General features: G+C 40.7%; 5 protein-coding genes across 6 annotated transcripts; all 5 read left to right on the top strand.

Moving 5' to 3' along the window:
• The first annotated feature begins 1,730 nt into the window (after nucleotides 1-1,730).
• Nucleotides 1,731-3,200, top strand: LOC119027423. The gene is made up of 5 exons (XM_037112604.1): nucleotides 1,731-1,785; nucleotides 1,905-2,600; nucleotides 2,713-2,838; nucleotides 2,916-2,959; nucleotides 3,056-3,200. Exons 1-5 carry the CDS (start codon nucleotides 1,731-1,733, stop codon nucleotides 3,173-3,175), a joined length of 1,041 nt encoding a protein of 346 aa, XP_036968499.1. The 3' UTR covers nucleotides 3,176-3,200.
• A 3,117-nt stretch (nucleotides 3,201-6,317) lies between these two features.
• On the top strand, nucleotides 6,318-8,590 carry LOC119027885. Its single transcript, XM_037113400.1, has 5 exons — nucleotides 6,318-6,388; nucleotides 6,483-7,178; nucleotides 7,271-7,396; nucleotides 7,769-7,806; nucleotides 8,197-8,590. Exons 1-5 carry the CDS (start codon nucleotides 6,334-6,336, stop codon nucleotides 8,314-8,316), a joined length of 1,035 nt encoding a protein of 344 aa, XP_036969295.1. The 5' UTR covers nucleotides 6,318-6,333; the 3' UTR covers nucleotides 8,317-8,590.
• A 2,547-nt stretch (nucleotides 8,591-11,137) lies between these two features.
• LOC119027884 lies at nucleotides 11,138-13,384 on the top strand. The gene is made up of 5 exons (XM_037113399.1): nucleotides 11,138-11,199; nucleotides 11,313-12,008; nucleotides 12,112-12,246; nucleotides 12,324-12,367; nucleotides 12,463-13,384. The coding sequence occupies exons 1-5, from the start codon at nucleotides 11,145-11,147 to the stop codon at nucleotides 12,580-12,582; spliced, it is 1,050 nt and encodes a 349-aa protein (XP_036969294.1). The 5' UTR covers nucleotides 11,138-11,144; the 3' UTR covers nucleotides 12,583-13,384.
• A 3,279-nt stretch (nucleotides 13,385-16,663) lies between these two features.
• LOC119027886 lies at nucleotides 16,664-18,791 on the top strand. The gene is made up of 5 exons (XM_037113401.1): nucleotides 16,664-16,734; nucleotides 16,829-17,521; nucleotides 17,614-17,739; nucleotides 18,120-18,157; nucleotides 18,547-18,791. Exons 1-5 carry the CDS (start codon nucleotides 16,680-16,682, stop codon nucleotides 18,664-18,666), a joined length of 1,032 nt encoding a protein of 343 aa, XP_036969296.1. The 5' UTR covers nucleotides 16,664-16,679; the 3' UTR covers nucleotides 18,667-18,791.
• A 2,686-nt stretch (nucleotides 18,792-21,477) lies between these two features.
• LOC119027365 lies at nucleotides 21,478-23,278 on the top strand. 2 transcript variants are annotated; one of them, XM_037112505.1, is made up of 4 exons: nucleotides 21,478-21,538; nucleotides 21,652-22,347; nucleotides 22,457-22,591; nucleotides 22,802-23,278. In XM_037112505.1, exons 1-4 carry the CDS (start codon nucleotides 21,484-21,486, stop codon nucleotides 22,819-22,821), a joined length of 906 nt encoding a protein of 301 aa, XP_036968400.1. In that variant the 5' UTR covers nucleotides 21,478-21,483; the 3' UTR covers nucleotides 22,822-23,278. The 2 variants fall into 2 exon arrangements, with proteins under 2 accessions (XP_036968400.1, XP_036968399.1); XM_037112504.1 differs by lacking the exon at nucleotides 22,802-23,278 and having other exon boundaries at nucleotides 22,457-22,662.
• Nucleotides 23,279-26,249: the final 2,971 nt, after the last annotated feature.

Raw genomic sequence — 26,249 nt, 5'->3', positions numbered from 1 at the left:
AGACCATCCCAATCCAACGGTTGCCTTTATGTGTGTGCTCGGGAGAACAGCTAAAACAATACACACCCTCATGTAACTTAACAAGCAGCATTAGCTGCAAAGTGCAAAGATAAGTATATTTATAGCCATGCTAGTGGCATGGTTCAGTGGAGGGCAATGTTGCAGTCATTGTCCCCAGAGGATGACTCATACCGACTCTCCCCTGACTTCTCCTATGGTGCTTTCGTGAGCTTGGCAGTCTTGGATGCATGCTTCATGTCTCAGTAACTATTACATGGAATTCTTCGTCAGACTGGTTCAAAATTTGGTGCAGAGATTCATGGTCCCCATAGTTTCAAACCTACTGACTTTGACGATTCCCTGACTCTTTATCTAGTGTCACCATGGGGTTTCTATTTGTGGTTGTCCGTGAAATGTTTGAACAGCTTTTGGACAGCTATGGCTGTAGAATCTTATTCCAGTTTTATAACATTTGCTTAGGCTTAATCATTGATATTGCAATGTCAAAGCTTTGCAATAAAGTTCTATCACTGCATTCATATTCTTCCTCCCTTCTCTTCTTTTCCGCTCTGACGACTGATCTTAAATTGTCCTCATTTATGCATCAGGAGAGTGGTTTAAAGTGATAAAACAATGGCGACAGTGTGTCATTACAATGTTTTTTTTATGAGGCTGACAGTGGAATAATGTTTTTTTGGTATAAGCAGAATGGGAAAGTAACCAAGGCTAACTCAAGAGAGTGACGAGCCGGGATAAGTGACCCAGTTGGGAGTGGCATCAGACCGGGAGGACTAAAGATGTTGGCGTGTATCCTTACAAAACTACAGCCCAGACACCGTCTGAAACACATGACCAATGCCACTGTTTGAGAACGCAACCAACAAAGCCAACCAATCAGAGATGGCGCATTACAAGCGTTGAGAGTACACTAGTGGGATCAATACTAATGTGTACAGTAAACTTTACTGTACTGTACTGTGGCTGTTTGGGGCAGATACTGCTATAACGCTGCACGAATAGAGCAAATAAACACTACGGTTCCTGTTGTCAAGCTTCCTTTGCTGTTGATGTACAAACCATTAAACAACCACGCATGACAAGGGTGAAGTCATCATTTTAATGCAGAATTAGTCAATTAAAAATGTAATATGCACATATTACTTTAAAAACACATGCAATGTTTGTCTTCTAAAGTCAGTCAGAAACAACAGTCTCAGTTCACATACTGTCATGCAAGACGGGTCAAAAGGGGGCTGTGCATGGTCTGACTTGTCCCTCCTTCACAACACATTCCAGCCACAACCGTTTGAAGTGTGAACTCAAACCAGTCAGACATTTCAGATGCTTTACATTTTGTGTATTTAACACTAATAAAAAAAATACGGGGCCCCTTTTATTGATACAGATGATGATTCAGTATTTTTCTCATAACCACTGAAGAAAGTCCTATCTGTCTTGTGTACAAACTAAACAAAACTGGATATAAAACATTACCTGTGTAAACTATTTTCTACATGCGTCTACATGAGTTTCTAATCTTTCCAAATTGTCTTTTGATTCGTTTTGTTGTTGTGAATTCTTTTTCAAAATACCAAAAATAACACTACAGGCTGCACTGGTCATGTGATCATTGAGAGTCACTTCTGATTGGCCAATCAAAAACAATCTTGTCCATGAAAAGAAGTGAACGTACAGACATTCCCTCAAACAGCAACGGCAATTTCGACAACATGACACCTCCGATGTTTGCTTTGCATGTGACGTGTTTGCTTTTGTGGACAGTGGGTAAGTTCTATCTTTTGCGACTGCATATCACCTGTGACGATTTTTGATATGTTCTGTTCTGTGTGTTACAGTATGGTATGAAAAAAACTGCATTTTTTTGTTCTCCATTTTCTCCTCAGCTGATGTGACTGCTCTAACACTGTCATCATCTTTGCGTTTCATATCAGTAAGCGAAGGTGAACCTGTGACTTTAGAATGTTTCTATGAAGATGGTTCAGCAGTGACGTTGTACTGGTATAAACAAGCTCCAGGACAGAAGCCACGACCTCTGTCTAAAGCGTATAAGCGTGGCAAAAATGCAACTCTGTTTGGTGAATTTATGAATGATCAACGCTTGAAACTGGAAATTAGCCGTGGTAAAAATCACCTGAAGATCTCATATTTGGACATTTCAGATACAGGTACTTATTACTGCATAGGTGGCTCTTCATATGTGTATAACTTTATAGAGGGCATTGTTATCCATGTAAAGAGCCCAGGATTGAACATCTCAGCTTCAGTCCATCAGCCAGCATCTGGGATCATCCAGCCAGGAGGCTCTGTGAATCTGAACTGTACAGTACACACTGGGACCTGTGATGGAGAACACAGTGTTTACTGGTTCAAACAATCTCAAGAATCTCATCCAGGGCTCATTTACACCCATGGAGGCAGGAATGATCAGTGTGAGAGGAAAGACAACACACAAACACACACCTGCGTCTACAACTTATCAATGAAGAGCCTGAATCCTTCTCATGCTGGGACCTACTACTGTGCTGTTGCCTCATGTGGACACATGCTGTTTGGAAACGGGACCAAGCTGGACATTAAGGGTAAGGAACTTTCATCAGGCTGTCATTTATTTCTAAGAATAATACTTCATATTTAATCTCAGATGAACCTGACTGAAAGCTCTGTAATGTCTCCTCTTGACTGGATCTACAGATGATGGAGACTCTCCTGTCTTGGTGTATTTCTTAACTGGCAGCTCAGCATTCTCCACCACTCTGTGTGTTTCAATTGCTTTCTTAATGTGCATGACGAACAGAAAACACAGTTGCCTTCGTGCAGGTAATGGTCATATTTTTATCGATAATGTGTATTTTCTGAACATGACATTATGGTAACATTTTCAATTTGCTTTTCAGAGTCTCGCAGCAGATTTTCATCTCCCTCAACAACAACTCAGGAGGTATTTGCTATGGAGACAACTGAATATGTTACCATTAAAATAGACTAAATATTTTGTGACTGTTGTTGCTGATATTGTTTTTTTTTTCCTTAACAGGGTTACCAAAATGAAGACAATGACTATGAGAATGTTTCAAGTGAGAACAGGGTCAACAGACGGAGACGACCGAGAGACAACACCTGGAGTGAATGTGTGTACTTCAGTGTAAAGCAGTAGAGCTGTTTCATATTTGTCTTTGCGCAAGGTTAGGGTTACATGATATGAATTCATACTGGCTTTTAAAAGTATAACATGGCTTTTGTAAATATTATTTTACCTAAGACAGTAGATGAAAGTGCCATATGGCTGTGATACACAGACCTCAACTTATTAAATAGTTTTTACTCCATGGTTTATCAGTTGCAAATATTATAAGCAACAAAATTGACATCTTCAGATTTTCTGTTGTCATTTTGTGGTAAACTGAGCCATTTGAAGGTTTCCCATTGTTATGTGAGCCACCTATTGTCCTAAACCAACACCCAGTTGTGCAGATTAAGGTCAGTAGGCAGCATTGCAGAGCACAGAAGTCTTGATTTCAGAGCAGACCTATCTTTCATTACGTCACTGAGGGGAACAGAGTCCTAAAAGTTTATGCAAAAGCCCAAAATCATTTCCCATTTCAGACTGGGTCGGGTCATTGATAAAGTTGGGAATGGCTGGTGTAGGAGATAAGAAAAAGAAACACCAATGCAAAATGGCCAATTTCTCAAGCACAGAGGTATTATTTTATAAGTGCTGTGACGTCATTGTGATTAGTGCAGGTGTAAAAGTGACATTTTATCAGCAGGATTGTTAAGATTCAGACAGAATGCATTATGCTGTCTTTGTGGGAACACAAGGTCTACAGATCAACATGACAGGACGACATCCAAAGTGAGTGTGTGGACTCCAGTGTGAGGCAGTAGAAGCAGGAAATATTGCGTTTATATCGTTTCTGTGTAAAAAACATTGTGTTGACCATTCTATGCAAAATAATTCCATCTAAACACGAGCACTGCTGCCAGATTTCACCTCATGTTGTATATAAAGTTTTGCCCTGCAATAAACTTTTAGAACATTGCTTTCAGTGACAAGGATTTCTTTGTACAGTATGAACTATGTGCTGCTTCTCACCTCTCACTATAGCTGTTGTTTACAACGGACAAACACAACCACACACACTGTGGTCTCTGTGGGCTCTGACACATGAAGGACTGCTCACAGTGGAAAATTGCCTTTAAAAATAAAATCAGCAACCATATTGGTGGACCTGCAGAGAAACTGTACGTGTTTCAGTGCTGCACTGCTAAAAGGATGCAACACGGAAATTATTTTGCAAACCAAAAATGCATCTTAAACAACAGGTCATGACAGGCCACACCCGTCTATTGAATACTCCCAGTGAATGGTTGATACGCAGTCGCAAAGATATCTCTTTTTCTGGTCATACATGAGTTGATGCCATGAGAGAGCACATTTTGCGCTTCAGAAAAAAAAAAAAAAAATGTTTTCCTCTGTCTGGTGCAATTTGTCTCTTGCAGTGTTTCCCCTCTTCATTCGCTCAGAGCTAGAGGTAGGACTCTCTTGAGGTAAGCGAGTGAGAGAAAGAGGAAGAAAGCTTGAGGAAGTGCACAAGAGAATGTGAAAACGCCAATCTTTACAGAGAGTGAGAATGTTACTACTTCAAAAGCAATTAAAGAGCAAATATAACTCTTAGCAACAACACTATAACTATCTAAAACACATCTCAAGTGCTTTTGGCAGATTATACACTCTGAATTTTGAGTGCAAACCCTTGACAACATCAAGCAAGGTTGATGCGGATGTGACTCAGTAGGGCCGAGCTTCTCACAGCAGGGTGGTAAACCAAACCCGCCTACACATGATATCTGAATGCAAGTTTTAAACATGTCTGTCAGACAGTCAGTGGACTCATGAAGTGTACTGATAAATGCATTTCCCGAATGTCTTCCGAGGTTGTTTACTGTTATGCATTGTGCTGATTGTACGGCAGCCCAGAGATACGATGTTAGGTACTATCTTAGACCTCTGTGAGTTCGACAGTCAGAGGTGTCTCTCAATAGCTCTCAGCATACTTGGTCATGTTTCTGCAGGACCCTTTGCTGTCTTTGTCTCTGTGGTTTCATATAGGAAGTCTCTGCAATGTTTTCGTGCGCAAAAGCTACATAGTACCAGCCCAACACACAGGATATTTTAGTGGATTATATCAATAAATCAGAGTCTGATGACTAAACCAGGGTTTAATAGAATAATGACAAGAACATATAAGAACAATGTGACATTAATGTACATAATTATTGCATTGTTTTTTGGTAGTGTAACTGTATTGCCAAAACCCTTCGAGAACAGCCTTGCCGAGGGAGTAACCATTTGCGGATAGTTTAGACTGCTTATCATGTTCTCTCACAGAAGTGTTTTGTTTCACCCTGACTGACTCAAACCAAACCAACCAAACAGCTGCAACAGTAAACCTTCCCCAGGTAACGTCATGAGCATTGCCAGCTACTTGCTGCAACTACAGTGACCACTGCAAAGAAAACACTTCTGTTGGTCATGCGAGCAGCATGGTTATTGGGATGGCAATGTCTGTTTTTAAGGCAGTAAATTGGGGGTCTGTTTTGGTCTGCCAATTTATTGCCTCGGAGGATACACTTTTCTCCACCTCCATTGCTATGTAAATCTGAGCCGATGAAGTGCAGTTGGGCGAGATGGGAGTTTTAAAACCAGGAAACAGCTGATCACAGCAGTCAGTCCATCACTTCATCTGCGGACGTCAAGATGGGCAACTGGACATGCTAGCGTCTCCTTGGTCTCCGTAGCTGTTTTCGTTGTCCGCTTGTTGTCGTAGCGGCAAGTTACTAATGATCGCTACTTTCAAATTAAAAGCCCCCCGTTCAAAATTCCAATGGGGTGCAATGTAAAGCTCTTATTTTGAAGATGAATTTGACTTGCTTCACTATTGACAGCCACAGTTAGTTATGCTAATCCAGAACCAACACCAACACCAACACAGCAATATCAAAAAGTGCTAATTGGTCCGGCAGTAACTGCATCATGGCATCGGTTGTTTCTCTCAGTCAGTCTATAAACATAGCTACAGTTATTTAATTGGGGCTTTTGCATAGCAATCACAAATGCTTTTAAACACTGATGATTCATAAAAAAGAGATTTGTTGGTCTCTGTCAGCGGACTGCATTCAAAACAGCAGTGATCATGTGTTCATTGTTTCAGACCAGCTGATGTTCCTATTAGCCAATCAAAAAGAGAGTCCTCCCTCTGAAGAGTGGGAAGCGTTTGAGATGCCATTCATTCAATACAGAATTGAAACACGATGAACACCATGTGGTTTGCTTTGTGTCTGACTTATCTGTTCTTGGGCAGAATAGGTACGTTTTCTTTTTATTACAATTGCAGATTTTACACATAGACAATATGGTAATTGAATTATATGTACTCTCTCTGGATCTCTTTTCCCTTTAGCGCCATCGACTGTTTGGAAAACGTCTACATATGTCCGTCAAGACAGTGGTTTTCTATCAGCTAATCGAGGTGACAACGTGACCCTGCACTGCTTCTATAGAGGTGATGCAGTGATGTTTTACTGGTATAAGCAAACTCTGGGGCAGAAACCACGGCTCCTCTCTACCTACTTTAAACGTGATAAAAGTGGCATCTTTCAAAATGAATTCAAGAACGATTCTCGCCTCGCCCTGGACACAGGAAATGGCAATAATCACTTGACAATCTCGGATTTGCGCATTTCAGACTCAGCTACTTACTACTGCACAGGTTGCTATGTGTATGACTTTGAATTTGCAGAGGGCATTACTGTCAGTGTGAAGGGTTCAGGTTTGAACATCCCTGCATTGGTTCATCAGTCAGCATCTGAGAGCATCCAGCCAGGAGGCTCTGTGAACTGTACCGCACACACTGGGATCTGTGATGGAGAACACAGTGTTTACTGGTTCAGACACTCCGAAGGATTGCATCCAGGACTCATGTACACCCATGGAGGCAGGAACGATCAGTGCGGGAGGAAAAACAACACACAAACACACACCTGTGTCTACAACTTGCCAATGAAAAGCCTGAATCTTTCTCATGCTGGGACCTACTGTGCTATTGCTTCGTGTGGACACATGCTGTTTGGGGAGGAGAAAAAGTTGGATTCAGAGCGTAAGTAAATGTTTCATATGGATATCAGTTATGTTTAATGCCTTCTTAATAGTCTACCGCTCTGTCGTGTCTCCTATCATCTGTGTTTGCAGGAAAGGGTGACTATTCTGTCTTGGTGTATTGCTTGATTGGAGCTTTGACATTCAGCACCATCCTAGTGGTTTTACTGGCGTATGCAGCATATACATTGAAAAAAAGACACAGATGCGGATGTACGGGTAAGCCAACTTTCATTGTTTACTTTTTATAGTGTATTATTCTTCTTAATAATGGAGGTGCAGCTGTTCAAAGTTGGTGCAATTATCAGAGTCAACCAACATTAAATTTTCTGATGTCAGTTCAGCCTGACTATTAAGTTAAGTGGCCGTATGATTGAGACTTCACTCTGTTAAAAATTGCAGGTATCACAGTATGTGGTGGTTTTAGTGTGTATCTTTATACATGCTTTATGCAAGCTGATATGCTATTTTAGGGTATTTCCATCATATCAGTTGTATATAACACATAAAATCAAGACGTTAAAGTAATCAGTCCATTTGCCACCAGCTTATAATATGAAATCTAATGTTAATGTTGTTTTTCTTAACCAGACTCACAATCTTCAGCTTCCTTGAGTCCAAATGCAGGGGTAAGTATTTTTTGAGGTTTTCCACCAATAAATGAATACAATCGTTGTACCTATTGGGGATGAAAAAAACAACATCTTTGTAAATTAATCTAGTTTGGTACGATTATTAAAATGAAATTCCATCTGCATGATCTTTGGTCCAAGGTTCCCAATCAGAACATTTTTGACACAAGTCAATGAATATGTGGGTATGTCAACATGAACTAAATGTTATGGGTTGTTCCTTCCTACAGTATGTTGTAAATGGCCAGTTTGTTAAGCACAAACATCCTTGAGCTGTTGTATCAATGTGATCAATTGCACAGGTGCTGCTGTCAGTGTGTACAATTCATGTATGTGAGTGACGTGTATTTATACAGTGACTATGGCAAAATTATATTTCATTAACAGAACAACCAAGATTCAGACAACCTCCATTACGCTGCTCTGAAGGAATTCAGGCCCAATTGGTCACCAAGACAGACGGACGACACTCAAAGTGAATGCGTGTACTCAGGTGTTAGGCAGTAGGAGCTTGAAATATTGCATTTGGACTTGTTCAAAAGAAAATGTGTCTACTAATCTATGTAAAGTAATTTTTATTAAAACATGAGCACTGTTGTCAGAATTCACCTCAATATACTGAATGTCAAGTTTTGCCTTGCAATAAACATGTAAAATGCTGTTTTCACCAACCAAGCTTTCTTGTCACAGTATGACGTGGGCTCTCAAATGTGCCATCTTTCTACCCCCAGTATAACTGACATTCACAATGTGCAAACACAACCACACACAACATACCTCTGTGGCGTCTGTGGGCACAGGTACTTCAGAGAGCGTTCAGTTGGCCAATCACTATTGAAACAAAATCAGTCTATTAGTGCTGCACTGCTGAAAGGAGGTTATACATCACTTTATTCTACAAAGTGACTGATACAGATATAACTCATAGCAGGGTGACAACAAGACCCGCCAACACGTAATATCTGAATACAAGTTTTAAACATGGTGGGAACGAGCTGGTCGGGTCACGAGTGTACGTGTACATCTTTTGAAACCTCTGTATGGTTGGCTGACAAAGATGAGCTCTCAGTGTACTTGGTCACATACTTCTCTAGGACCCTTTGCTCTCTATTGTCTCTGTGGTTTCGAACAGGAAGCCTCTGCAGTGTTTTCATACACGGCAGTCACACATTATGAGTCCAATGGCGAGACTATTTTAGATGATTATGTCTGCAAATCAGTGGTCAAAAGCTAAAACAGAGTTTAATAAAAATTAGTAATCTACATCTATGCACAGATGTATATGTATCTGTATACACAGTCAAAAACTAGAGTTTTTTGTTATCATTTCGAATGCGGGTGTCACTTCTGAACTGATCATCATACCCTCCCACATAAATTTTGGGTTTCAGCGTACCAGACCATAACAATCCAACGATTGCCACTATGTGCTAATGCTAACAGCTGAAACAATACACACCCTCATGTAATTTCACAAGCAGCATTAGCTTTTTGCTGCAACAACCACTGCAAAGATGAGTATATTTATAGCCATGCAAGTGGCACGGTTCAGTGGATGGCAATGGTGTGCAACTAATGCAGCCAGCCATTGTCCCCAGAGGATGACTCATACTGACTCTCCCCTGACTTCTTCTATGGTGCAATCGTGAGATTGGCAGTCTTGGATTCATGCTTCATGTCTCGGTAACTATTACATGGAATTCTTCGATGGATTTGTACAAAATTTGGTGCAGACATTCATGGTCCCCATAGTTCCAATCCTACTGACTTTGACAATCCCCTGACTCTTTATCTAGTGTTACCATGAGGTTTCCATCTGTGAAATGTTTTTAACAGCTAATGGACAGCTATGGCTGTAGACTGTTATTCCAGTTTTATACATTTGTGGAGGCTTCAACACATACACTGTTTTTCCTGTCAGCATAAAGTTTCACGGCCCCTCTGTCCTTTGCATGATCACTCAGAAGAGGTCATGCTCAGGTGTTCTGATGGTGGAAGATACCATATCTAACTAGGTTAGAGGTTATGATGCTTTATTAATGAAATGGTATGGGTTTATTAAAGATATCTGACTGGAACTTGGTGAATCCTATGATGGTACTTGTTTCAAGTAAGGATGGTAATAAAGTTGTATAATTGTGTAAAATGGAGTGACTACTCTGGTAATGTTTTCCAGTTAAACTTTTGTACTCTTACTTATGTAGTTATTTTGATGACTATTTTTACTTCTTATGTAACTGTTTATGGACAGTAAGAGTACTTTTACTTGAGTTATTTTTGTTGCTACTCCACCCACCTCTGCCAATAAGCCTTCACCTTTATCACTCCTGTGGGTAATGTGGTGTGCAAAGCTTGAACACAGGAAGGCCAACCTCTTGCCTTGCCAAACATGTCTGAACCTTTGAAACGCAGTCAGCTTTGCTGAATAAAAATGGTTTCCCTTTGTGGAACAGGTGATTTGTTGGGAGCAGGGTGTATATTACATTTGCATCATATGTTGTAAGGTAGAGGTGGAGGAGGCGAGGGATGTGCAGACACTATACTTACCAAATCCTGGAAACCAAAAACTTCCACTTGACCAGTGCCACTGTTTGAGAACACAACCAACAAGGCCAATCATTTAGAGGTGGCGGTGGTACTGTGGCTATATGGGACAGATACTGTTATATCACTGCACGAGTCAAGCAGATAAACACAAAGGTTCCTGTCGTCAAACTCGCTTCACTGTTGATGTACAAACCATTAATTAACCATGTGTGACAAGGGTTGAGTTGTCATTTTAATGCGGAATTAGTAGATTAAAATCTAATATACACATATTACTTTAAACACTCAGTTCACAAACTGTCATGCAATACAGGTCAAAAGGGGGCTGTGCATGGTCTGAGTCTTGTCCCTCCTTCACAACACATTCCAGCCACAACTGTTTGAAGTGTGAACTCAAACCAGTCAGACATTTCAGACACTTTACATTTTGTGCATTTAACACTAACAAAAATTACAGGACTCCTTTACTGATACAGACGATGATTCAGTATTTTCTCATAATCATTTTAGACAATTCTATCTGTCTTGTGTACAAAGTAAACTAAACTGGATATAAAACATTACCTGTGTCAACAGTTTCCTACATGAGTCCTGTTTAATCATTGCAAATCGTCTCTTGATTGATTCTGTTGTTTTGAATTGTTTGAAAAGACCAAAAATAACACTGTCGGGGGCACTGGTCATGTGATCATTGAGAGTCATCTCCGATTGGCCAGTCGAACACAATCTTGTCTATGAAAAGAAGTGAACGCACAGACATTCCCTCAAACAGCAACGGCAATTTCAACATGACACCTCCGATGTTTGCTTTGTACGTGACATGTCTGTTTTTGTGGATAATGGGTAAGTTCTATCTTTTGCAACTGCATATCACCTATGATGATGTTCTGTTCTGTGTGTTACAGTGTGGTATGAAGTTAACTGTGCATTTTTTTTGTTCTCCATTTTCTCCTCAGCTGATGTGACTGCTCTAACACTCTCATCATCTTTACGTTTCATATCAGTAAGCGAAGGTGAACCTGTGACTTTGGAATGTTTCTATGGAGATGGTTCAGTAATTATGGTGTACTGGTATAAACAAGCCCCAGGACAAAAACCACGACCTCTTTCTAAAGCGTATAAGCGCGACAAAAATGCCACTCTGTTTGGTGAATTTGTGAATGATCAACGCTTGAAACTGGAAATTAGCCCTGGTAAAAATCACCTGAAGATCTCATATGTGCAAATTTCAGATACAGGTATTTATTACTGCATAGGTGGCATTTCAGAGGCGTTTAACATTATAAAGGGCATTGTTATCCATGTAAAGAGCCCAGGATTGAACATCCCAGCTTCGGTCCATCAGTCAGCATCTGGGATCATCCAGCCAGGAGGCTCTGTGACTCTGAACTGTACAGTACACACTGGGACCTGTGATGGAGAACACAGTGTTTACTGGTTCAAACAGTCTCCAGATTCTCGTCCAGGACTCATTTACACCCATGGAGGCAGGAATGATCAGTGTGAGAGGAAAGGCAACACAAAAACACACACCTGTGTCTACAACTTATCAATGAAGAGCCTGAATCTTTCTCATGCTGGGACCTACTACTGTGCTGTTGCCACATGTGGACACATGCTGTTTGGAAACGGGACCAAGCTGGACATTGAGGGTAAGGAACTTTCATCAGGCTGTCATTTATTTCTAAGAATAATACTTCATATTTAATCTCAGATGAACATGACTGAAAGCTCTGTAATGTCTCCTGCTGTCAGGATCTACAGATGATGGAGACTCTCCTGTCTTGGTGTATTTCTTGACTGGCAGCTCAGCATTCTCCACCACTCTGTGTGTTTCGATTGCTTTCTTAATGTGCATGACGAACAGAAAACACAGTTGCCTTTGTGCAGGTGATGGTTATGTTTTTATCGGTAATGTGTATTTTCTGGACATGACATTTTGGTAACTTTTTCAATTTGCTTTTCAGAGTCTCGCAGCAGATTTTCATCTCCCTCAACAACAAATCAGGAGGTATTTGCTATGGAGACAACTGAATATGTTACCATTAAAATAGACTAAATATTTTGTGACTGTTGTTGCTGATATTGTTTTTTTTTCCTTAACAGGGTTACCAAAATGAAGACAATGACTATGAGAACGTTTCAAGTGAGAACAGGGTCAACAGACGGAGACGACCGAGAGACAACACCTGGAGTGAATGTGTGTACTTCAGTGTAAAGCAGTAGGCTGTTTCATATTTGTCTTTGCACAAGGTTAGGGTTACATGACATGAATTCATACTGGCTTTTAAAAGTATAACATGGCTTTTGTAAATAGTATTTTACCTAAGACAATAGATGAAAGTGAGATGACTTCAACTGTCTCTGTGCCACATGGCTGTGATACACAGACCTCAACATATTAAATATTTGTTACTCCATTGTATATCAATTGCAAATGTTATCAGCCACAAAATTGACATCTTCAGCTTTTCTGTTGTCATTTTGTCATAAACTGAGCCATTTAAAGGTTTCCCATTGTTATGTGAGCCACCTATAGACCTAAATCAGCACCCAGCTGTGCAGATTAAGGTCAGTAGGCAGCATTGCAGAGCACAGAAGTCTTGATTTTAGAGCAGACCTATCTTTCATTACGTTGCTGAGGGGAACAGAGTCCTAATTTAAAGTTTTGGGAAAAGGCCAAAATCATTTCCCGTTTCAAATTGGGTCAGGTCATTGATAAAGTTGGGAATGGCTGGTGTAGAAGATAAGAAAAAGAAACACCATTGCAAAATGGCCAATTTCTCAAGCACAGAGGTATTATTTTATAAGTGCTGTTACGTCATTGTGATCAGTGCAGGTGTAAAAGTGACATTTTATCAGCAGGATTGTTAAGATTCGGACAGAATGCTTATGCTGTCTTTGTGGGAACACAAGGTCTACAGATCAACATGACCGGACGACATCCAAAGTGAGTGTGTGAACTCCAGTGTGAAGCAGTAGAAGCAGGAAATACTGCATTTATAAATTGTTTCTGTGTAAAAACATCGTGTCGACCTCATGTTTACTGGTTCAGACACTCCGAAGGATTGCATCCAGGACTCATGTACACCCATGGAGGCAGGAACGATCAGTGCGGGAGGAAAAACAACACACAAACACACACCTGTGTCTACAACTTGCCAATGAAAAGCCTGAATCTTTCTCATGCTGGGACCTACTGTGCCATTGCTTCGTGTGGACACATGCTGTTTGGGGAGGAGAAAAAGTTGGATTCAGAGCGTAAGTAAATGTTTCATATGGATATCAGTTATGTTTAATGCCTTCTTAATAGTCTACCGCTCTGTTGTGTCTCCTATCATCTGTGTTTGCAGTAAAGGGTGACTCTTCTGTCTTGGTGTATTGCTTGATTGGAGCTTTGACATTCAGCACCATCCTAGTGGTTTTACTGTCGTATGCAGCATATACACTGAAAAAAAGACACATATGCGGACGTACGGGTAAGCCAACTTTCATTGTTTACTTTTTATAGTGCATTATTCTTCTTAATAACGGAGGTGCAGCTGTTCAAAGTTGATGCAATTATCAGAGTCAACCAACATTAAATTTTCTGATGTCAGTTACGACGTTCAGCCTGACTATTAAGTTAAGTGGCCGTATGATTGAGACTTCACTCTGTTAAAAATTGCAGGTATCACAGTATGTGGTGGTTTTAGTGTGTATCTTTATACATGCTTTATGCAAGCTGATATGTTATTTTAGGGTATTTCCATCATATCAGTTGTATATAACACATAAAATCAAGATGTTAAAGTAATCAGTCTATTTGCCACCAGCTTATAATATGAAATCTAATGTTGATGTTGTTTTTCTTAACCAGAGGATTGTTAAGATTCGGACAGAATGCTTATGCTGTCTTTGTGGGAACACAAGGTCTACAGATCAACATGACCGGACGACATCCAAAGTGAGTGTGTGGACTCCAGTGTGAAGCAGTAGAAGCAGGAAATACTGCATTTATAAATTGTTTCTGTGTAAAAACATTGTGTCGACCTCATGTTGTATGTAAAGTTTTGCCCTGCAATAAAGCTGTAGAACATTGCTTTCAGTGACCAAGATTTCTTTGTACAGTATGACCTAGGTGCTGCTTTGCAACTCTCACTATAGCTGTTGTTTACAACGGACAAACACAACCACACACTCTGTGGTCTCTGTTGGCTCTGACACATGAAGGACTGCTCACAGTGGAAAATCACTGTTAAAAAAAAATCAGCGACCATGCAGAGAAAGTATGCGTGTTTCAGTGCTGCACTTCTAAAAGGATGGAACACGTAACTTCATTTTACAAGCCAAAAATGCACATGATCATCTTAAACAACAGGTCATGACAGGCCACACCCGTCTATTGAATACTCCCACTGACAGGTTGATGCTCAGTTGCAAAGCTGTCTCATTTCCTGGTCATACATGAGTTGATGCCATGAGAGAGTGCATTTTGTGCCTCAGAAAAAAAGGTTTTCCTTTGTCTGGCACAATTTGGCGACTCTCTTTAGGTAAATGAGTGAGAGAAAGAGGAAGAAAGCTTGAGGAAGTGCACAAGAGAATATGAAGAAGCCAATCCTTACAGACAGAGAGTGAGAATGTTATTACTTCAACAGCAAATAAAGAGCAAATATAACTTTTAGCAACAACAGTATAACTGTCTCAAACACATCTCAAGTGCTTTTGATAGATTATACACTCTGAATTTTGAGAGAAAACCCTTGACAACACCAAGCATGGTTGATGCGGATGTGACTCAGTAGGGCCGAGCTTCTCACAGCAGGGTGGTAACCACACCCGCCTACACATGATATCTGAATGCAAGTTTTAAACATGTCTGTCAGACAGTCAGTGGATTCATGAAGTGTACTGATAAATGCATTTCCCAAATGTCTTCCAAGGTTGTTTACTGTTACTCATTGTGCTGATTGTACGCCAGCCCAGAGATACGATGTAAGGTACTATCTTAGACCTCTGTGAGTTCGACAGTCAGAGGTGTCTCTCAATAGCTCTCAGCGTACTTGGTCATGTTTCTGCAGGACCCTTTGCTGTCTTTGTCTCTGTGGTTTCATATAGGAAGTCTCTGCAGTGTCTTCGTGCACAGCAATCACATAGTACCAGCCCAACACGCATGATATTTTAGTGGATTATATCAATAAATCAGAGTCTGAAGACTAAAACAGGGTTTAATAAAATCATGACAAGAACATATAAGAACTATGTGTCATTAACGTATATAATTATCGCGTTGTTTTTTGGTAGTGTAACTGTATTGCCAAAAGCCCTCAAGAACAGCCTTGCCGAGGGATTGTCCATTTGCGGATAGTCTGCTTATCATGTTCTACAAGTCTTTTTTTCACCCTGGCTGATCAAACCAAGCCAACCAAAGAGTGGCCACAGTATGTGCACCTGGGAGAAGCAGTTCCAACAATATACTTTCCCCAGGCAATGTCATGAGCATCGCTAGCTACTTGCTGCAACTACAATGACTGCTGCAAAGAAAATAATTCTTTTGGTCATGCTAGCAGCATGGTTCTCAATATAGCAATGTCAGTATTTAATTTGGTAAATTGGGACTTTGTTTTGGTCCGCCAATTTAATGCCTCGGAGGATACACTTTTTTCCACCTCCATTGCTATGTAAATCTGAACCGATGAAGTGCCGGCAGTTGGGCGAGATGGGAGTTTTAAAACCAGGAAACAGCTGATCACAGCAGTCAGTCCATCACTTCATCCACAGACGTCAAGATGGGCAACTGGACAGCCGCTGAGATCCGGGAGATGCTCGTGTCTCCTTGGTCTCCATAACTGTCTTCGTTGTCCGCTTGCTGTTGTAGCGGCAAGCTACTAACTATCGTTACTTTCAAATCAAAAGCCCCCCACTAAAAAACACAGTTCTAAATTCCAGTGGGGTGCAATGTAAAGCTCTTATTTTGAAGACAAATTCGACTTGCTTCACTATTCACAGCCACAGTTAGTTATGCTAATCCAGAGCCAACACCAACACAGCAATATCAAAAAGTGCTAATTGGTCCGGCAGTAACTGCAACATGGCAACGGTTGTTTCTCTCAGTCAGTCTATAAACATAGCTACAGTTATTTAAGTGGGGCTTTTGCATAGCAATCACAAAAAAGAGACTTGTTGGTCTCTGTCAACGCACTGCATTCAAAACAGCAGTGATCATGTGTTCATTGTTTCAAAACCAGCTGATGTTCCTATTAGCCAATCAAAAAGAGAGTCCTCCCTCTGAAGAGTGGGAAGCGTTTTGAGATGCCATTCATTCAATACAGAATTGAAACACGATGAACACCATGTGGTTTGCATTGTGTCTGACTTATCTGTTCTTGGGCAGAAGAGGTACGTTTTCTTTTTATTACAATTGCAGATTTTGCACATAGACAATATGGTAATTGAATTATATGTACTCTTTCTGGATCTCTTTTCCCTTCAGCGCCATCGACTGCTCGGAAAGCGTCTACATATGTCCGTCAAGACAGTAGTTTTCTATCAGCTAATGTAGGTGAAAGCGTGACCCTGCAGTGCTTCTATAGAGGTGATGCAGTGATGTTTAACTGGTATAAGCAAACTCTGGGACAGAAACCACGGCTCCTCTCTACCCACTTTAGACGTGACAAAGGTGGCATCTTTCACAACGAATTCAACAACAATTCTCGCTTCGCCCTGGACACAGGAAATGGCAGTAATCACTTGATAATCTTGGATTTGCGCATTTCAGACTCAGCTACTTACTACTGCACAGGTAGCTATGCATATGACTTTGAATTTGCAGAGGGCATTACTGTCAGTGTGAAGGGTTCAGGTTTGAACATCCCCGCTTTGGTTCAGTCAGCATCTGAGAGCATCCAGCCAGGAGGCTTGGTGAACTGTATCGTACACACTGGGATCTGTGATGAAGAACACAGTGTTTACTGGTTCAGACACTCCGAAGGATTGCATCCAGGACTCATGTACACCCATGGAGGCAGGAACGATCAGTGCGGGAGGAAAAACAACACACAAACACACACCTGTGTCTACAACTTGCCAATGAAAAGCCTGAATCTTTCTCATGCTGGGACCTACTGTGCCATTGCTTCGTGTGGACACATGCTGTTTGGGGAGGAGAAAAAGTTGGATTCAGAGCGTAAGTAAATGTTTCATATGGATATCAGTTATGTTTAATGCCTTCTTAATAGTCTACCGCTCTGTCGTGTCTCCTATCATCTGTGTTTGCAGGAAAGGGTGACTATTCTGTCTTGGTGTATTGCTTGATTGGAGCTTTGACATTCAGCACCATCCTGGTGGTTTTACTGGCGTATGCAGCATATACATTGAAAAAAAGACACAGATGCGGATGTACGGGTAAGCCAACTTTCATTGTTTACTTTTTATAGTGTATTATTCTTCTTAATAACGGAGGTGCAGCTGTTCAAAGTTGGTGCAATTATCAGAGTCAACCAACATTAAATTTTCTGATGTCAGTTTCAACGTTCAGCCTGACTATTAAGTTAAGTGGCCGTATGATGGAGACTTCACTCTGTTAAAAATTGCAGGTATCACAGTATGTGGGGGTTTTAGTGTGTATCTTTATACATGCTTTATGCAAGCTGATATGTTATTTTAGGGTATTTCCATCATATCAGTTGTATATAACATATAAAATCAAGACGTTAAAGTAATCAGTCTATTTGCCACCAGCTTATAATATGAAATCTAATATTAATGTTGTTTTTCTTAACCAGACTCACGATCTTCTGCTTCCTTGAGTCCAAATGCAGGCGTAAGTATTTTTGGAGGTATTGCACCAATAAATAAATACAATCAGTTGATGTATAGGGGATGAAAGAACAACATCTTTGTAAATGAATCTAGTTTGGTACGATTATTAAAATTAAATTCAATCTGCGTGATCTTTGGTCCAAGGTTCCCAATTAGAACATTTTTGACACAAGTCAATGAATATGTGGGTATGTCAACATGAACTAAATGTTATGGGTTGTTCCTTCCTACAGTATGTTGTAAATGGCCAATTTGTTAAGCACAAACATCCTTGAGCTGTTGTATCAATGTGATCAATTGCACAGGTGCTGCTGTCAGTGTGTACAATTCATGTATGTGAGTGACGTGTATTTATACAGTGACTATGGCAAAATTATATTTCATTAACAGAACAACCAAGATTCAGACAACCTCCATTACACTGCTCTGAAGGAATTCAGGGGCAAGAGGTCACCAAGACAGAGGAACGACACACAACGTGAATGCGTGTACTCCGGTGTTAGGCAGTAGGAGCTTGAAATATTGCATTTGGACTTGTTCAAAAGAAAATGTGTCTAGTGATCTATGTAAAGTCATTTTTATTAAAACATGAGCACTGTTGTCAGAATTCACCTCAATATACTGAATGTCAAGTTTTGCCTTGCAATAAACATGTAAAATGTTTTCACCAACCAAGCTTTCTTGTCACAGTATGACGTGGGCTCTCAAACGTGCCATCATTCTACCCCCAGTATAACTGACATTCACAATGCACAAACACAACCACACACAACATACCTCTGTGGCGTCTGTGGGCACAGGTACTTCAGAGAGCGTTCAGTTGGCCATTACTATTGAAACAAAATCAGTCTATTAGTGCTGCACTGCTGAAAGGAGGTTATACATCACTTTATTCTACAAAGTGACTGATACAGATATAACTCATAGCAGGGTGACAACAAGACCCGCCAACACGTAATATCTGAATACAAGTTTTAAACATGGTGGGAACGAGCTGGTCGGGTCACGAGTGTACGTGTACATCTTTTGAAACCTCTGTTTGGTTGGCTGACAAAGATGAGCTCTCAGTGTACTTGGTCGCATACTTCTCTAGGACCCTTTGCTCTCTATTGTCTCTGTGGTTTTAAACAGGAAGCCTCTGCAGTGTTTTCATACACGGCAGTCACACACTATGAGTCCAATGGCGAGACTATTTTAGAAGATTATGTCTGCAAATCAGTGGTCAAAAGCTAAAACAGAGTTTAATAAAAATTAGTAATCTACATCTATGCACAGATGTATATGTATCTGTATACACAGTCAAAAACTAGAGTTTTTTGTTATCATTTCGAATGCGGGTGTCACTTCTGAACTGATCATCATACCCTCCCACATAAATTTTGGGTTTCAGCGTATCAGACCATACCAATCCAACGGTTGCCACTATGTGCTAATGCTAACAGCTGAAACAATACACACCCTCATGTAATTTCACAAGCAGCATTAGCTTTTTGCTGCAACAACCACTGCAAAGATGAGTATATTTATAGCCATGCAAGTGGCACGGTTCAGTGGATGGCAATAGTGTGCAACTAATGCAGCCAGCCATTGTCCCCAGAGGATGACTCATACTGACTCTCCCCTGACTTCTTCTATGGTGCAATCGTGAGATTGGCAGTCTTGGATGCATGCTTCATGTCTCGGTAACTATTACATGGAATTCTTCGATGGATTTGTACAAAATTTGGTGCAGACATTCATGGTCCCCATAGTTCCAATCCTACTGACTTTGACAATCCCCTGACTCTTTATCTAGTGTTACCATGAGGTTTCCATCTGTGAAATGTTTTTAACAGCTAATGGACAGCTATGGCTGTAGACTGTTATTCCAGTTTTATACATTTGCTGAGGCTTCAACACATACACTGTTTTTCCTGTCAGCATAAAGTTTCACGGCCCCTCTGTCCTTTGCATGATCACTCAGAAGAGGTCATGCTCAGGTGTTCTGATGGTGGAAGATACCATATCTAACTAGGTTAGAGGTTATGATGCTTTATTAATGAAATGGTATGGGTTTATTAAAGATATCTGACTGGAACTTGGTGATTCCTATGATGGTACTTGTTTCAAGTAAGGATGGTAATAAAGTTGTATAATTGTGTAAAATGGAGTGACTACTCTAGTAACGTTTTCCAGTTAAACTTTTGCACTCTTACTTATGTAGTTATTTTGATGACTATTTTTACTTCTGTGTTTATGGACAGTAAGAGTACTTTTACTTGAGTTATTTTTGTTGCTACTAGACCCACCTCTGCCAATAAGCCTTCACCTTTATCACTCCTGTGGCTAATGTGGTGTGCAAAGCTTGAACACAGGAAGGCCAACCTCTTGCCTTCCCAAACATGTCTGAACCTTTGAAATGCAGTCAACTTTGCTGAATAAAAATGGTTCCCCTTTGTGGAACAGGTGATTTGTTGGGAGCTGGGTGTATATTATATTTGCATCATATGTTGTAAGGTAGAGGTAGAGGAGGTGAGAGATGTGCAGACACTATACTTACCAAATCCTGGAAACCAAAAACTTCCACTTGACCAGTGCCACTGTTTGAGAACACAACCAACAAGGCCAATCATTTAGAGGTGGCGGTGGTACTGTGGCTATATGGGACAGATACTGTTATATCACTGCACGAGTCAAGCAGATAAACACAAAGGTTCCTGTCGTCAAACTCGCTTCACTGTTGATGTACAAACCATTAATTAACCATGTGTGACAAGGGTTGAGTTGTCATTTTAATGCGGAATTAGTAGATTAAAATCGAATATAAACATATTACTTTAAACACTCAGTTCACAAACTGTCATGCAATACAGGTCAAAAGGGGGCTGTGCATGGTCTGAGTCTTGTCCCTCCTTCACAACACATTCCAGCCACAACTGTTTGAAGTGTGAACTCAAACCAGTCAGACATTTCAGACACTTTACATTTTGTGCATTTAACACTAACAAAAATTACAGGACTCCTTTACTGATACAGACGATGATTCAGTATTTTCTCATAATCATTTTAGACAATTCTATCTGTCTTGTGTACACAGTAAACTAAACTGGATATAAAACATTACCTGTGTCAACAATTCCCTACATGACTCCTGTTTAATCATTACAAATTGTCTTTTGATTGATTCTGTTGTTTTGATTTCTTTGAAAAGACCAAAAATAACACTGTCGGGGGCACTGGTCATGTGATCATTGAGAGTCATCTCCGATTGGCCAGTCGAACACAATCTTGTCTATGAAAAGAAGAGAACGTACAGACATTCCCTCAAACAGCAACGGCAATTTCAACATGACACCTCCGATGTTTGCTTTGTACGTGACAGGTCTGTTTTTGTGGATAATGGGTAAGTTCTATCTTTTGCAACTGCATATCACCTATGATGATGTTCTGTTCTGTGTGTTACAGTGTGGTATGAAGTTAACTGTGCTTTTTTTTCGTTCTCCATTTTCTCCTCAGCTGCTGTGACTGCTCTAACACTGTCATCATCTTTGCGTTTCATATCAGTAAGCGAAGGTGAACCTGTGACTTTGGAATGTTTCTATGGAGATGGTTCAGTAATTATGGTGTACTGGTATAAACAAGCCCCAGGACAAAAACCACGACCTCTTTCTAAAGCGTATAAGCGCGACAAAAATGCCACTCTGTTTGGTGAATTTGTGAATGATCAACGCTTGAAACTGGAAATTAGCCCTGGTAAAAATCACCTGAAGATCTCGTATGTGCACATTTCAGATACAGGTATTTATTACTGCATAGGTGGCATTTCAGATGCGTTTAACTTTATAGAGGGCATTGTTATCCATGTAAAGAGCCCAGGATTGAACATCCCAGCTTCGGTCCATCAGTCAGCATCTGGGATCATCCAGCCAGGAGGCTCTATGACTCTGAACTGTACAGTACACACTGGGACCTGTGATGGAGAACACAGTGTTTACTGGTTCAAACAGTCTCAAGAATCTCATCCAGGACTCATTTACACCCATGGAGGCAGGAATGATCAGTGTGAGAGGAAAGGCAACACACAAACACACACCTGTGTCTACAACTTACCAATGAAGAGCCTGAATCTTTCTCATGCTGGGACCTACTACTGTGCTGTTGCCTTATGTGGACACATGCTGTTTGGAAACGGGACCAAGCTGGACTTTGAGGGTAAGGAACTTTCATCAGGCTGTCTGACCGATTTATTTAAAAGAATATTACTTCATATTTAAACTCAGATGAACATGACTGAAAGCTCTGTAATGTCGCCTGCTGTCAGGATCTACAGATGATGGAGACTCTCCTGTCTTGGTGTATTTCCTGACTGGTAGCTCAGCACTCTCCACCACTCTGTGTGTTTTAATGGCTTTCTTAGTATACACGATGAACAGGAGATACAGCTGCCTTTGTGCAGGTAATCAATCATGTTTTCATCTATAATGTGTCTGAACATGACATTATGGTAACATTTTAAATTTGCCTTCCTGGGATTATTTTCATCTCCCTCAACTTCAACTGATGAGGTTGAAGTTGAGACAAATGACTATGTTAGCATTCAAATGCACTAAATGTTTTGTGAATGTTATTCCTGTTATTGTTTTTGTTTTATCTTTTTTATTAACAGGATTACCAAATCGAAGATGATGACTATGAGAATGCATTGTCTTTCATTACGTACGTCACTGAGGAGTACCGAATCTGGGCAGAGGCTTCAAATGGAGTCGGGTTATTGATAAAGTTGGGAATGTCTGGTATAGAAGATAAGAAAAGAAACACCTTTGCAAATTATTGGAAATGGCTGAATTGTCAAGCATAGACATACTATTTTATAAGTGATCTTATGTCAATGAGATCAATGCATTGTGAAAGTGTTGCTGAAATAATGATAGACAGCCTATAAAACACTGCTTCATCAGAACACAAGGTCAACAGATCAACAAGACAGGATGACACCCAAAGTGAGTGTGTGAACTCCAGTGTGAGGCAGCAGAAGCAGGAAATACTGCGTTTATATCTTGTTTATGTATAACTACATTGTGTCTACTATTCTATGCAAAGTATTTCTTTTAAACATGAGCACTGCTGTCATGTTGTCAGTAAAGTTTTGCCCTGCAATAAACTTTTAGAACATTGCTTTCAGTGACCAAGATTTCTTTGTACAGTATGACCTATGTGCTGCTTTTCAACTCTCGCTATAACTGTTGTTTGCAACAAACAAACACAACCACACACTCTGTGGTCTCTGTGGGCTCTGACACGTGAAGGAGCGTTCACAGTGGAAAATTACTATTAAAATAAAATCAGCGACCATGCTGGAGGATCTGCAGAGAAATTGTACATGTTTCAGTGCTGCACTGCTAAAAGGATGCAACACGTAATTTTATTTTACAAACCAAAAATGCACATGATCATCTTAAACAACAGGTCATGACAGGCCACACCCATCTATTGAATACTCCCACTAACTGGTTGACGCTCAGTCGCAATGATGTCTCAGATCCTGGTCATACATGAGTTGATGCCATGAGAGAGCGCATTTTCCACTTGTTAAAAATAAGGTTTTCCTTTGTCTGGTGCAATCTGTCTCTCACAGTGTTTCCCCCTTCACTCGGTCGGCGCTAGAGGTCGGACTCTCTTTAGGTAAATGACTAACAGAGGAAGAAAGTGCTTGATGAAGTGCACAAGAGAATGTGAAAAAGCCAACCTTTACAGAAAGTGAGAACGTTATTACTTCAAAAGCAAATAAAGAGCAAATATAACTCTCAGCAACAACACTATAACTGTCTCAAACACATCTCAAGTGCTTTTGACAGATTATACACTCTAAATTGTGAGAGCAAACCCTTGACAACATCAAGCATGGTTGATGCGGATGTGACTCAGTAGGGCCGAGCTTCTCACAGCAGGGTGGTAACTAGCCCCGCCTACATGTGATATCTGAATGCAAATTTTGAACATGTCAGTGGACAAAATGCATTTCCCAGATGTCTTCTTAGGTTGTTTACTGTTAAGCATTGTGCTGATTATATGTCACAGCCCAGAGATGTTAGGTACTTTCTTGGGCCTCTGCAACAGTCAAAGGTGTCACTCAACAGATCTCAGTGTACTTGGTCATGTTTCTGCAGGACCTTTTGCTCTCTTTGTCTCTGTAGTTTCAAATAGGAAGTCTCTGCAGTGTTTTCGTGCACAGCAGTCACACAGTATAGGCCCAACATGCAGGCTATTTTAGTGGATTATATCAATAAATCAAAGCCTAAAGACTAAAGCAGGGTTTAATAAAACAGCATAGCATAACATACAAGAACTATGTGACATGAATGTACAATTGTAATAATTACACTAACAAAAAACAATGCAATATTGTTTTTTGTTAGTGTAAATGTATTGCCAAAAGCCCTCAAAAGTGGCCTTGCTGAGGATGTGGCCATTTGCTGTTAGACTTAAAGGTCCCATATTAAGAAAAACACGTTTTCTCTGGTCTCTACTTATATAAGCTGGTCCTCCCTGAGCCTGCCAACTCCCATAATGATGAAAACAAGCGACTCCTGCATGGTCTCTGCAGCCCATCCACTGGTAACATGGCACTCTTACATGCTGTTCAGATTCAGCTCCTTTTGTTACGTAACGAAAGGAGTCATTATCATAGGCCGGCCTCCTCTGCACAGTGATAGGAGATATGCGAGAGGGGGGCGTCCATCCCCAAGGTGAAGTTCGGTGTGTCCAGTGGTGAGACAGCAGTGTTTCGCAACGTCGTTGCTCAGAGCTAGACACACAAATTGCTCTGTTGTTGGTTGTAAAAATCAACGTAAGTGCCTCTATTCTGTCCCAGCTATAGAACAACAGAAGACACAGTGGTTGCATTTCATTTTTGACGACAATCTGCCAGCTGCGGTTCGTGTTAGCTTGTGTGTGTGTGTGCTAACCACTTCACATCGGACTGCTTCAGTAACGAGGGTCAGTACAAAGCTGGCTTTGCCTCGACACTGACCCTCGTAAAAGAATCAGTCCCAACCATACCAGACCCACCAAGTGCACCTGAGCCTGCGATAAGTGTCGCCGCGGTTTGATAGTATTTACATTTGCCTACGAGTCCGGTGAAGTCAGCTGGAAATTGGCTAACTAGTTAGCTCCGCTTCGGTCCGCTATGCAATGGCATTTGCAGCGAGTTTAATGTTAATAATATTACGATGGAGCTTGGTTGTTGCAGTAAAAAGTCTGGAACATGTGCAGACTGGAGACAGAGACGATGCTAACAGTGACCAAGAGTTTGGAGACTGTGTTGGAGACAAACACAGCTTTCGCTAGCTGTTAGCCATTAGCTACATGGCAGTAACTGTAACAACACATACGAACAAACTAACAATATTCAGACACACTAACCATTCTGAAACGTCCTGCTGCAGCAACAGAGTCTGTGCTTCTTCAGGAGCCTCTCCTTCTGGGTCTGATTCTGGGTAAAACTGGTATGGTTGAGCGAAAAAATCTCTGCAAGCCACAGCGACACATATAGGTACATCCACCATAAACACAAGGGACATCCTCTCCCTGAGAGTGATTAGCAGGAAGGGTTCTCCAAGTAGGCCTTGACAGACGGAGCTCATTAGCATTTAAAGGTGCAGGCACAGAAACCGACTGCTCTGAAGAGAGCTCAGCAGAGCGACTTTTAGACAGCTGGAATTCAGGACCAGACATGGGTTTGGGGCAAAACATATTGAATACAGAGTTGTTGGACCTCTGACAGCTGTGTGAAATTGATGAAAAACAGTATAATATGGGACCTTTAACTGCTGATCATGTTCTCTCATAGAATTATTTTGACTCAGCGTGACTGATCAAACCAAACCAACCAAACCGTGGCCACAGTGTGAGCGCCTGGGAGAAGCAGTTATAAAATACCTGCCCAGGTAATGTCATGAGCAATGCTGCAATGTTGCTAACAGCATGGTTCTCCAGCACCTTGGTCAAGACTTAAACTTCTAAACAACTACTTGACAGGTCATTTTGCACAAACAGTCATCTACCTCAGGCTGAAGTTTAATCCGCCTGCTAACATACTAATCTAAGAAATGTTA

This window comes from Acanthopagrus latus, chromosome 10 (assembly GCF_904848185.1).
Source record: "Acanthopagrus latus isolate v.2019 chromosome 10, fAcaLat1.1, whole genome shotgun sequence".
Classification (NCBI taxonomy): Eukaryota; Metazoa; Chordata; class Actinopteri; order Spariformes; family Sparidae; genus Acanthopagrus; species Acanthopagrus latus.
The sequence above is the reverse complement of the archived record's forward strand: the minus strand, read 5'-3'. Positions and strand labels throughout refer to the sequence as shown.

Bases quoted from the DNA above. Each gene is read 5' to 3' on its own strand.
- LOC119027423 (XM_037112604.1), top strand. From the start codon at position 1,731: ATGACACCTCCGATGTTTGCTTTGCATGTGACGTGTTTGCTTTTGTGG. The intron at 1,786-1,904 runs GTAAGTTCTATC...TTTTCTCCTCAG, and splicing joins TTTGCTTTTGTGGACAGTGG to CTGATGTGACTGCTCTAACA. The intron at 2,839-2,915 runs GTAATGGTCATA...TTTGCTTTTCAG, and splicing joins ACACAGTTGCCTTCGTGCAG to AGTCTCGCAGCAGATTTTCA.
- LOC119027884 (XM_037113399.1), top strand. From the start codon at position 11,145: ATGACACCTCCGATGTTTGCTTTGTACGTGACATGTCTGTTTTTGTGG. The intron at 12,009-12,111 runs GTAAGGAACTTT...TCCTGCTGTCAG, and splicing joins GACCAAGCTGGACATTGAGG to GATCTACAGATGATGGAGAC. The intron at 12,368-12,462 runs GTATTTGCTATG...TTTCCTTAACAG, and splicing joins CCTCAACAACAAATCAGGAG to GGTTACCAAAATGAAGACAA.
- LOC119027365 (XM_037112504.1), top strand. From the start codon at position 21,484: ATGACACCTCCGATGTTTGCTTTGTACGTGACAGGTCTGTTTTTGTGG. The intron at 21,539-21,651 runs GTAAGTTCTATC...TTTTCTCCTCAG, and splicing joins TCTGTTTTTGTGGATAATGG to CTGCTGTGACTGCTCTAACA. The intron at 22,348-22,456 runs GTAAGGAACTTT...GCCTGCTGTCAG, and splicing joins GACCAAGCTGGACTTTGAGG to GATCTACAGATGATGGAGAC.
- LOC119027886 (XM_037113401.1), top strand. From the start codon at position 16,680: ATGAACACCATGTGGTTTGCATTGTGTCTGACTTATCTGTTCTTGGGC. The intron at 17,740-18,119 runs GTAAGCCAACTT...TTTCTTAACCAG, and splicing joins ACACAGATGCGGATGTACGG to ACTCACGATCTTCTGCTTCC. The intron at 18,158-18,546 runs GTAAGTATTTTT...TTTCATTAACAG, and splicing joins CCTTGAGTCCAAATGCAGGC to AACAACCAAGATTCAGACAA.
- LOC119027885 (XM_037113400.1), top strand. From the start codon at position 6,334: ATGAACACCATGTGGTTTGCTTTGTGTCTGACTTATCTGTTCTTGGGC. The intron at 7,397-7,768 runs GTAAGCCAACTT...TTTCTTAACCAG, and splicing joins ACACAGATGCGGATGTACGG to ACTCACAATCTTCAGCTTCC. The intron at 7,807-8,196 runs GTAAGTATTTTT...TTTCATTAACAG, and splicing joins CCTTGAGTCCAAATGCAGGG to AACAACCAAGATTCAGACAA.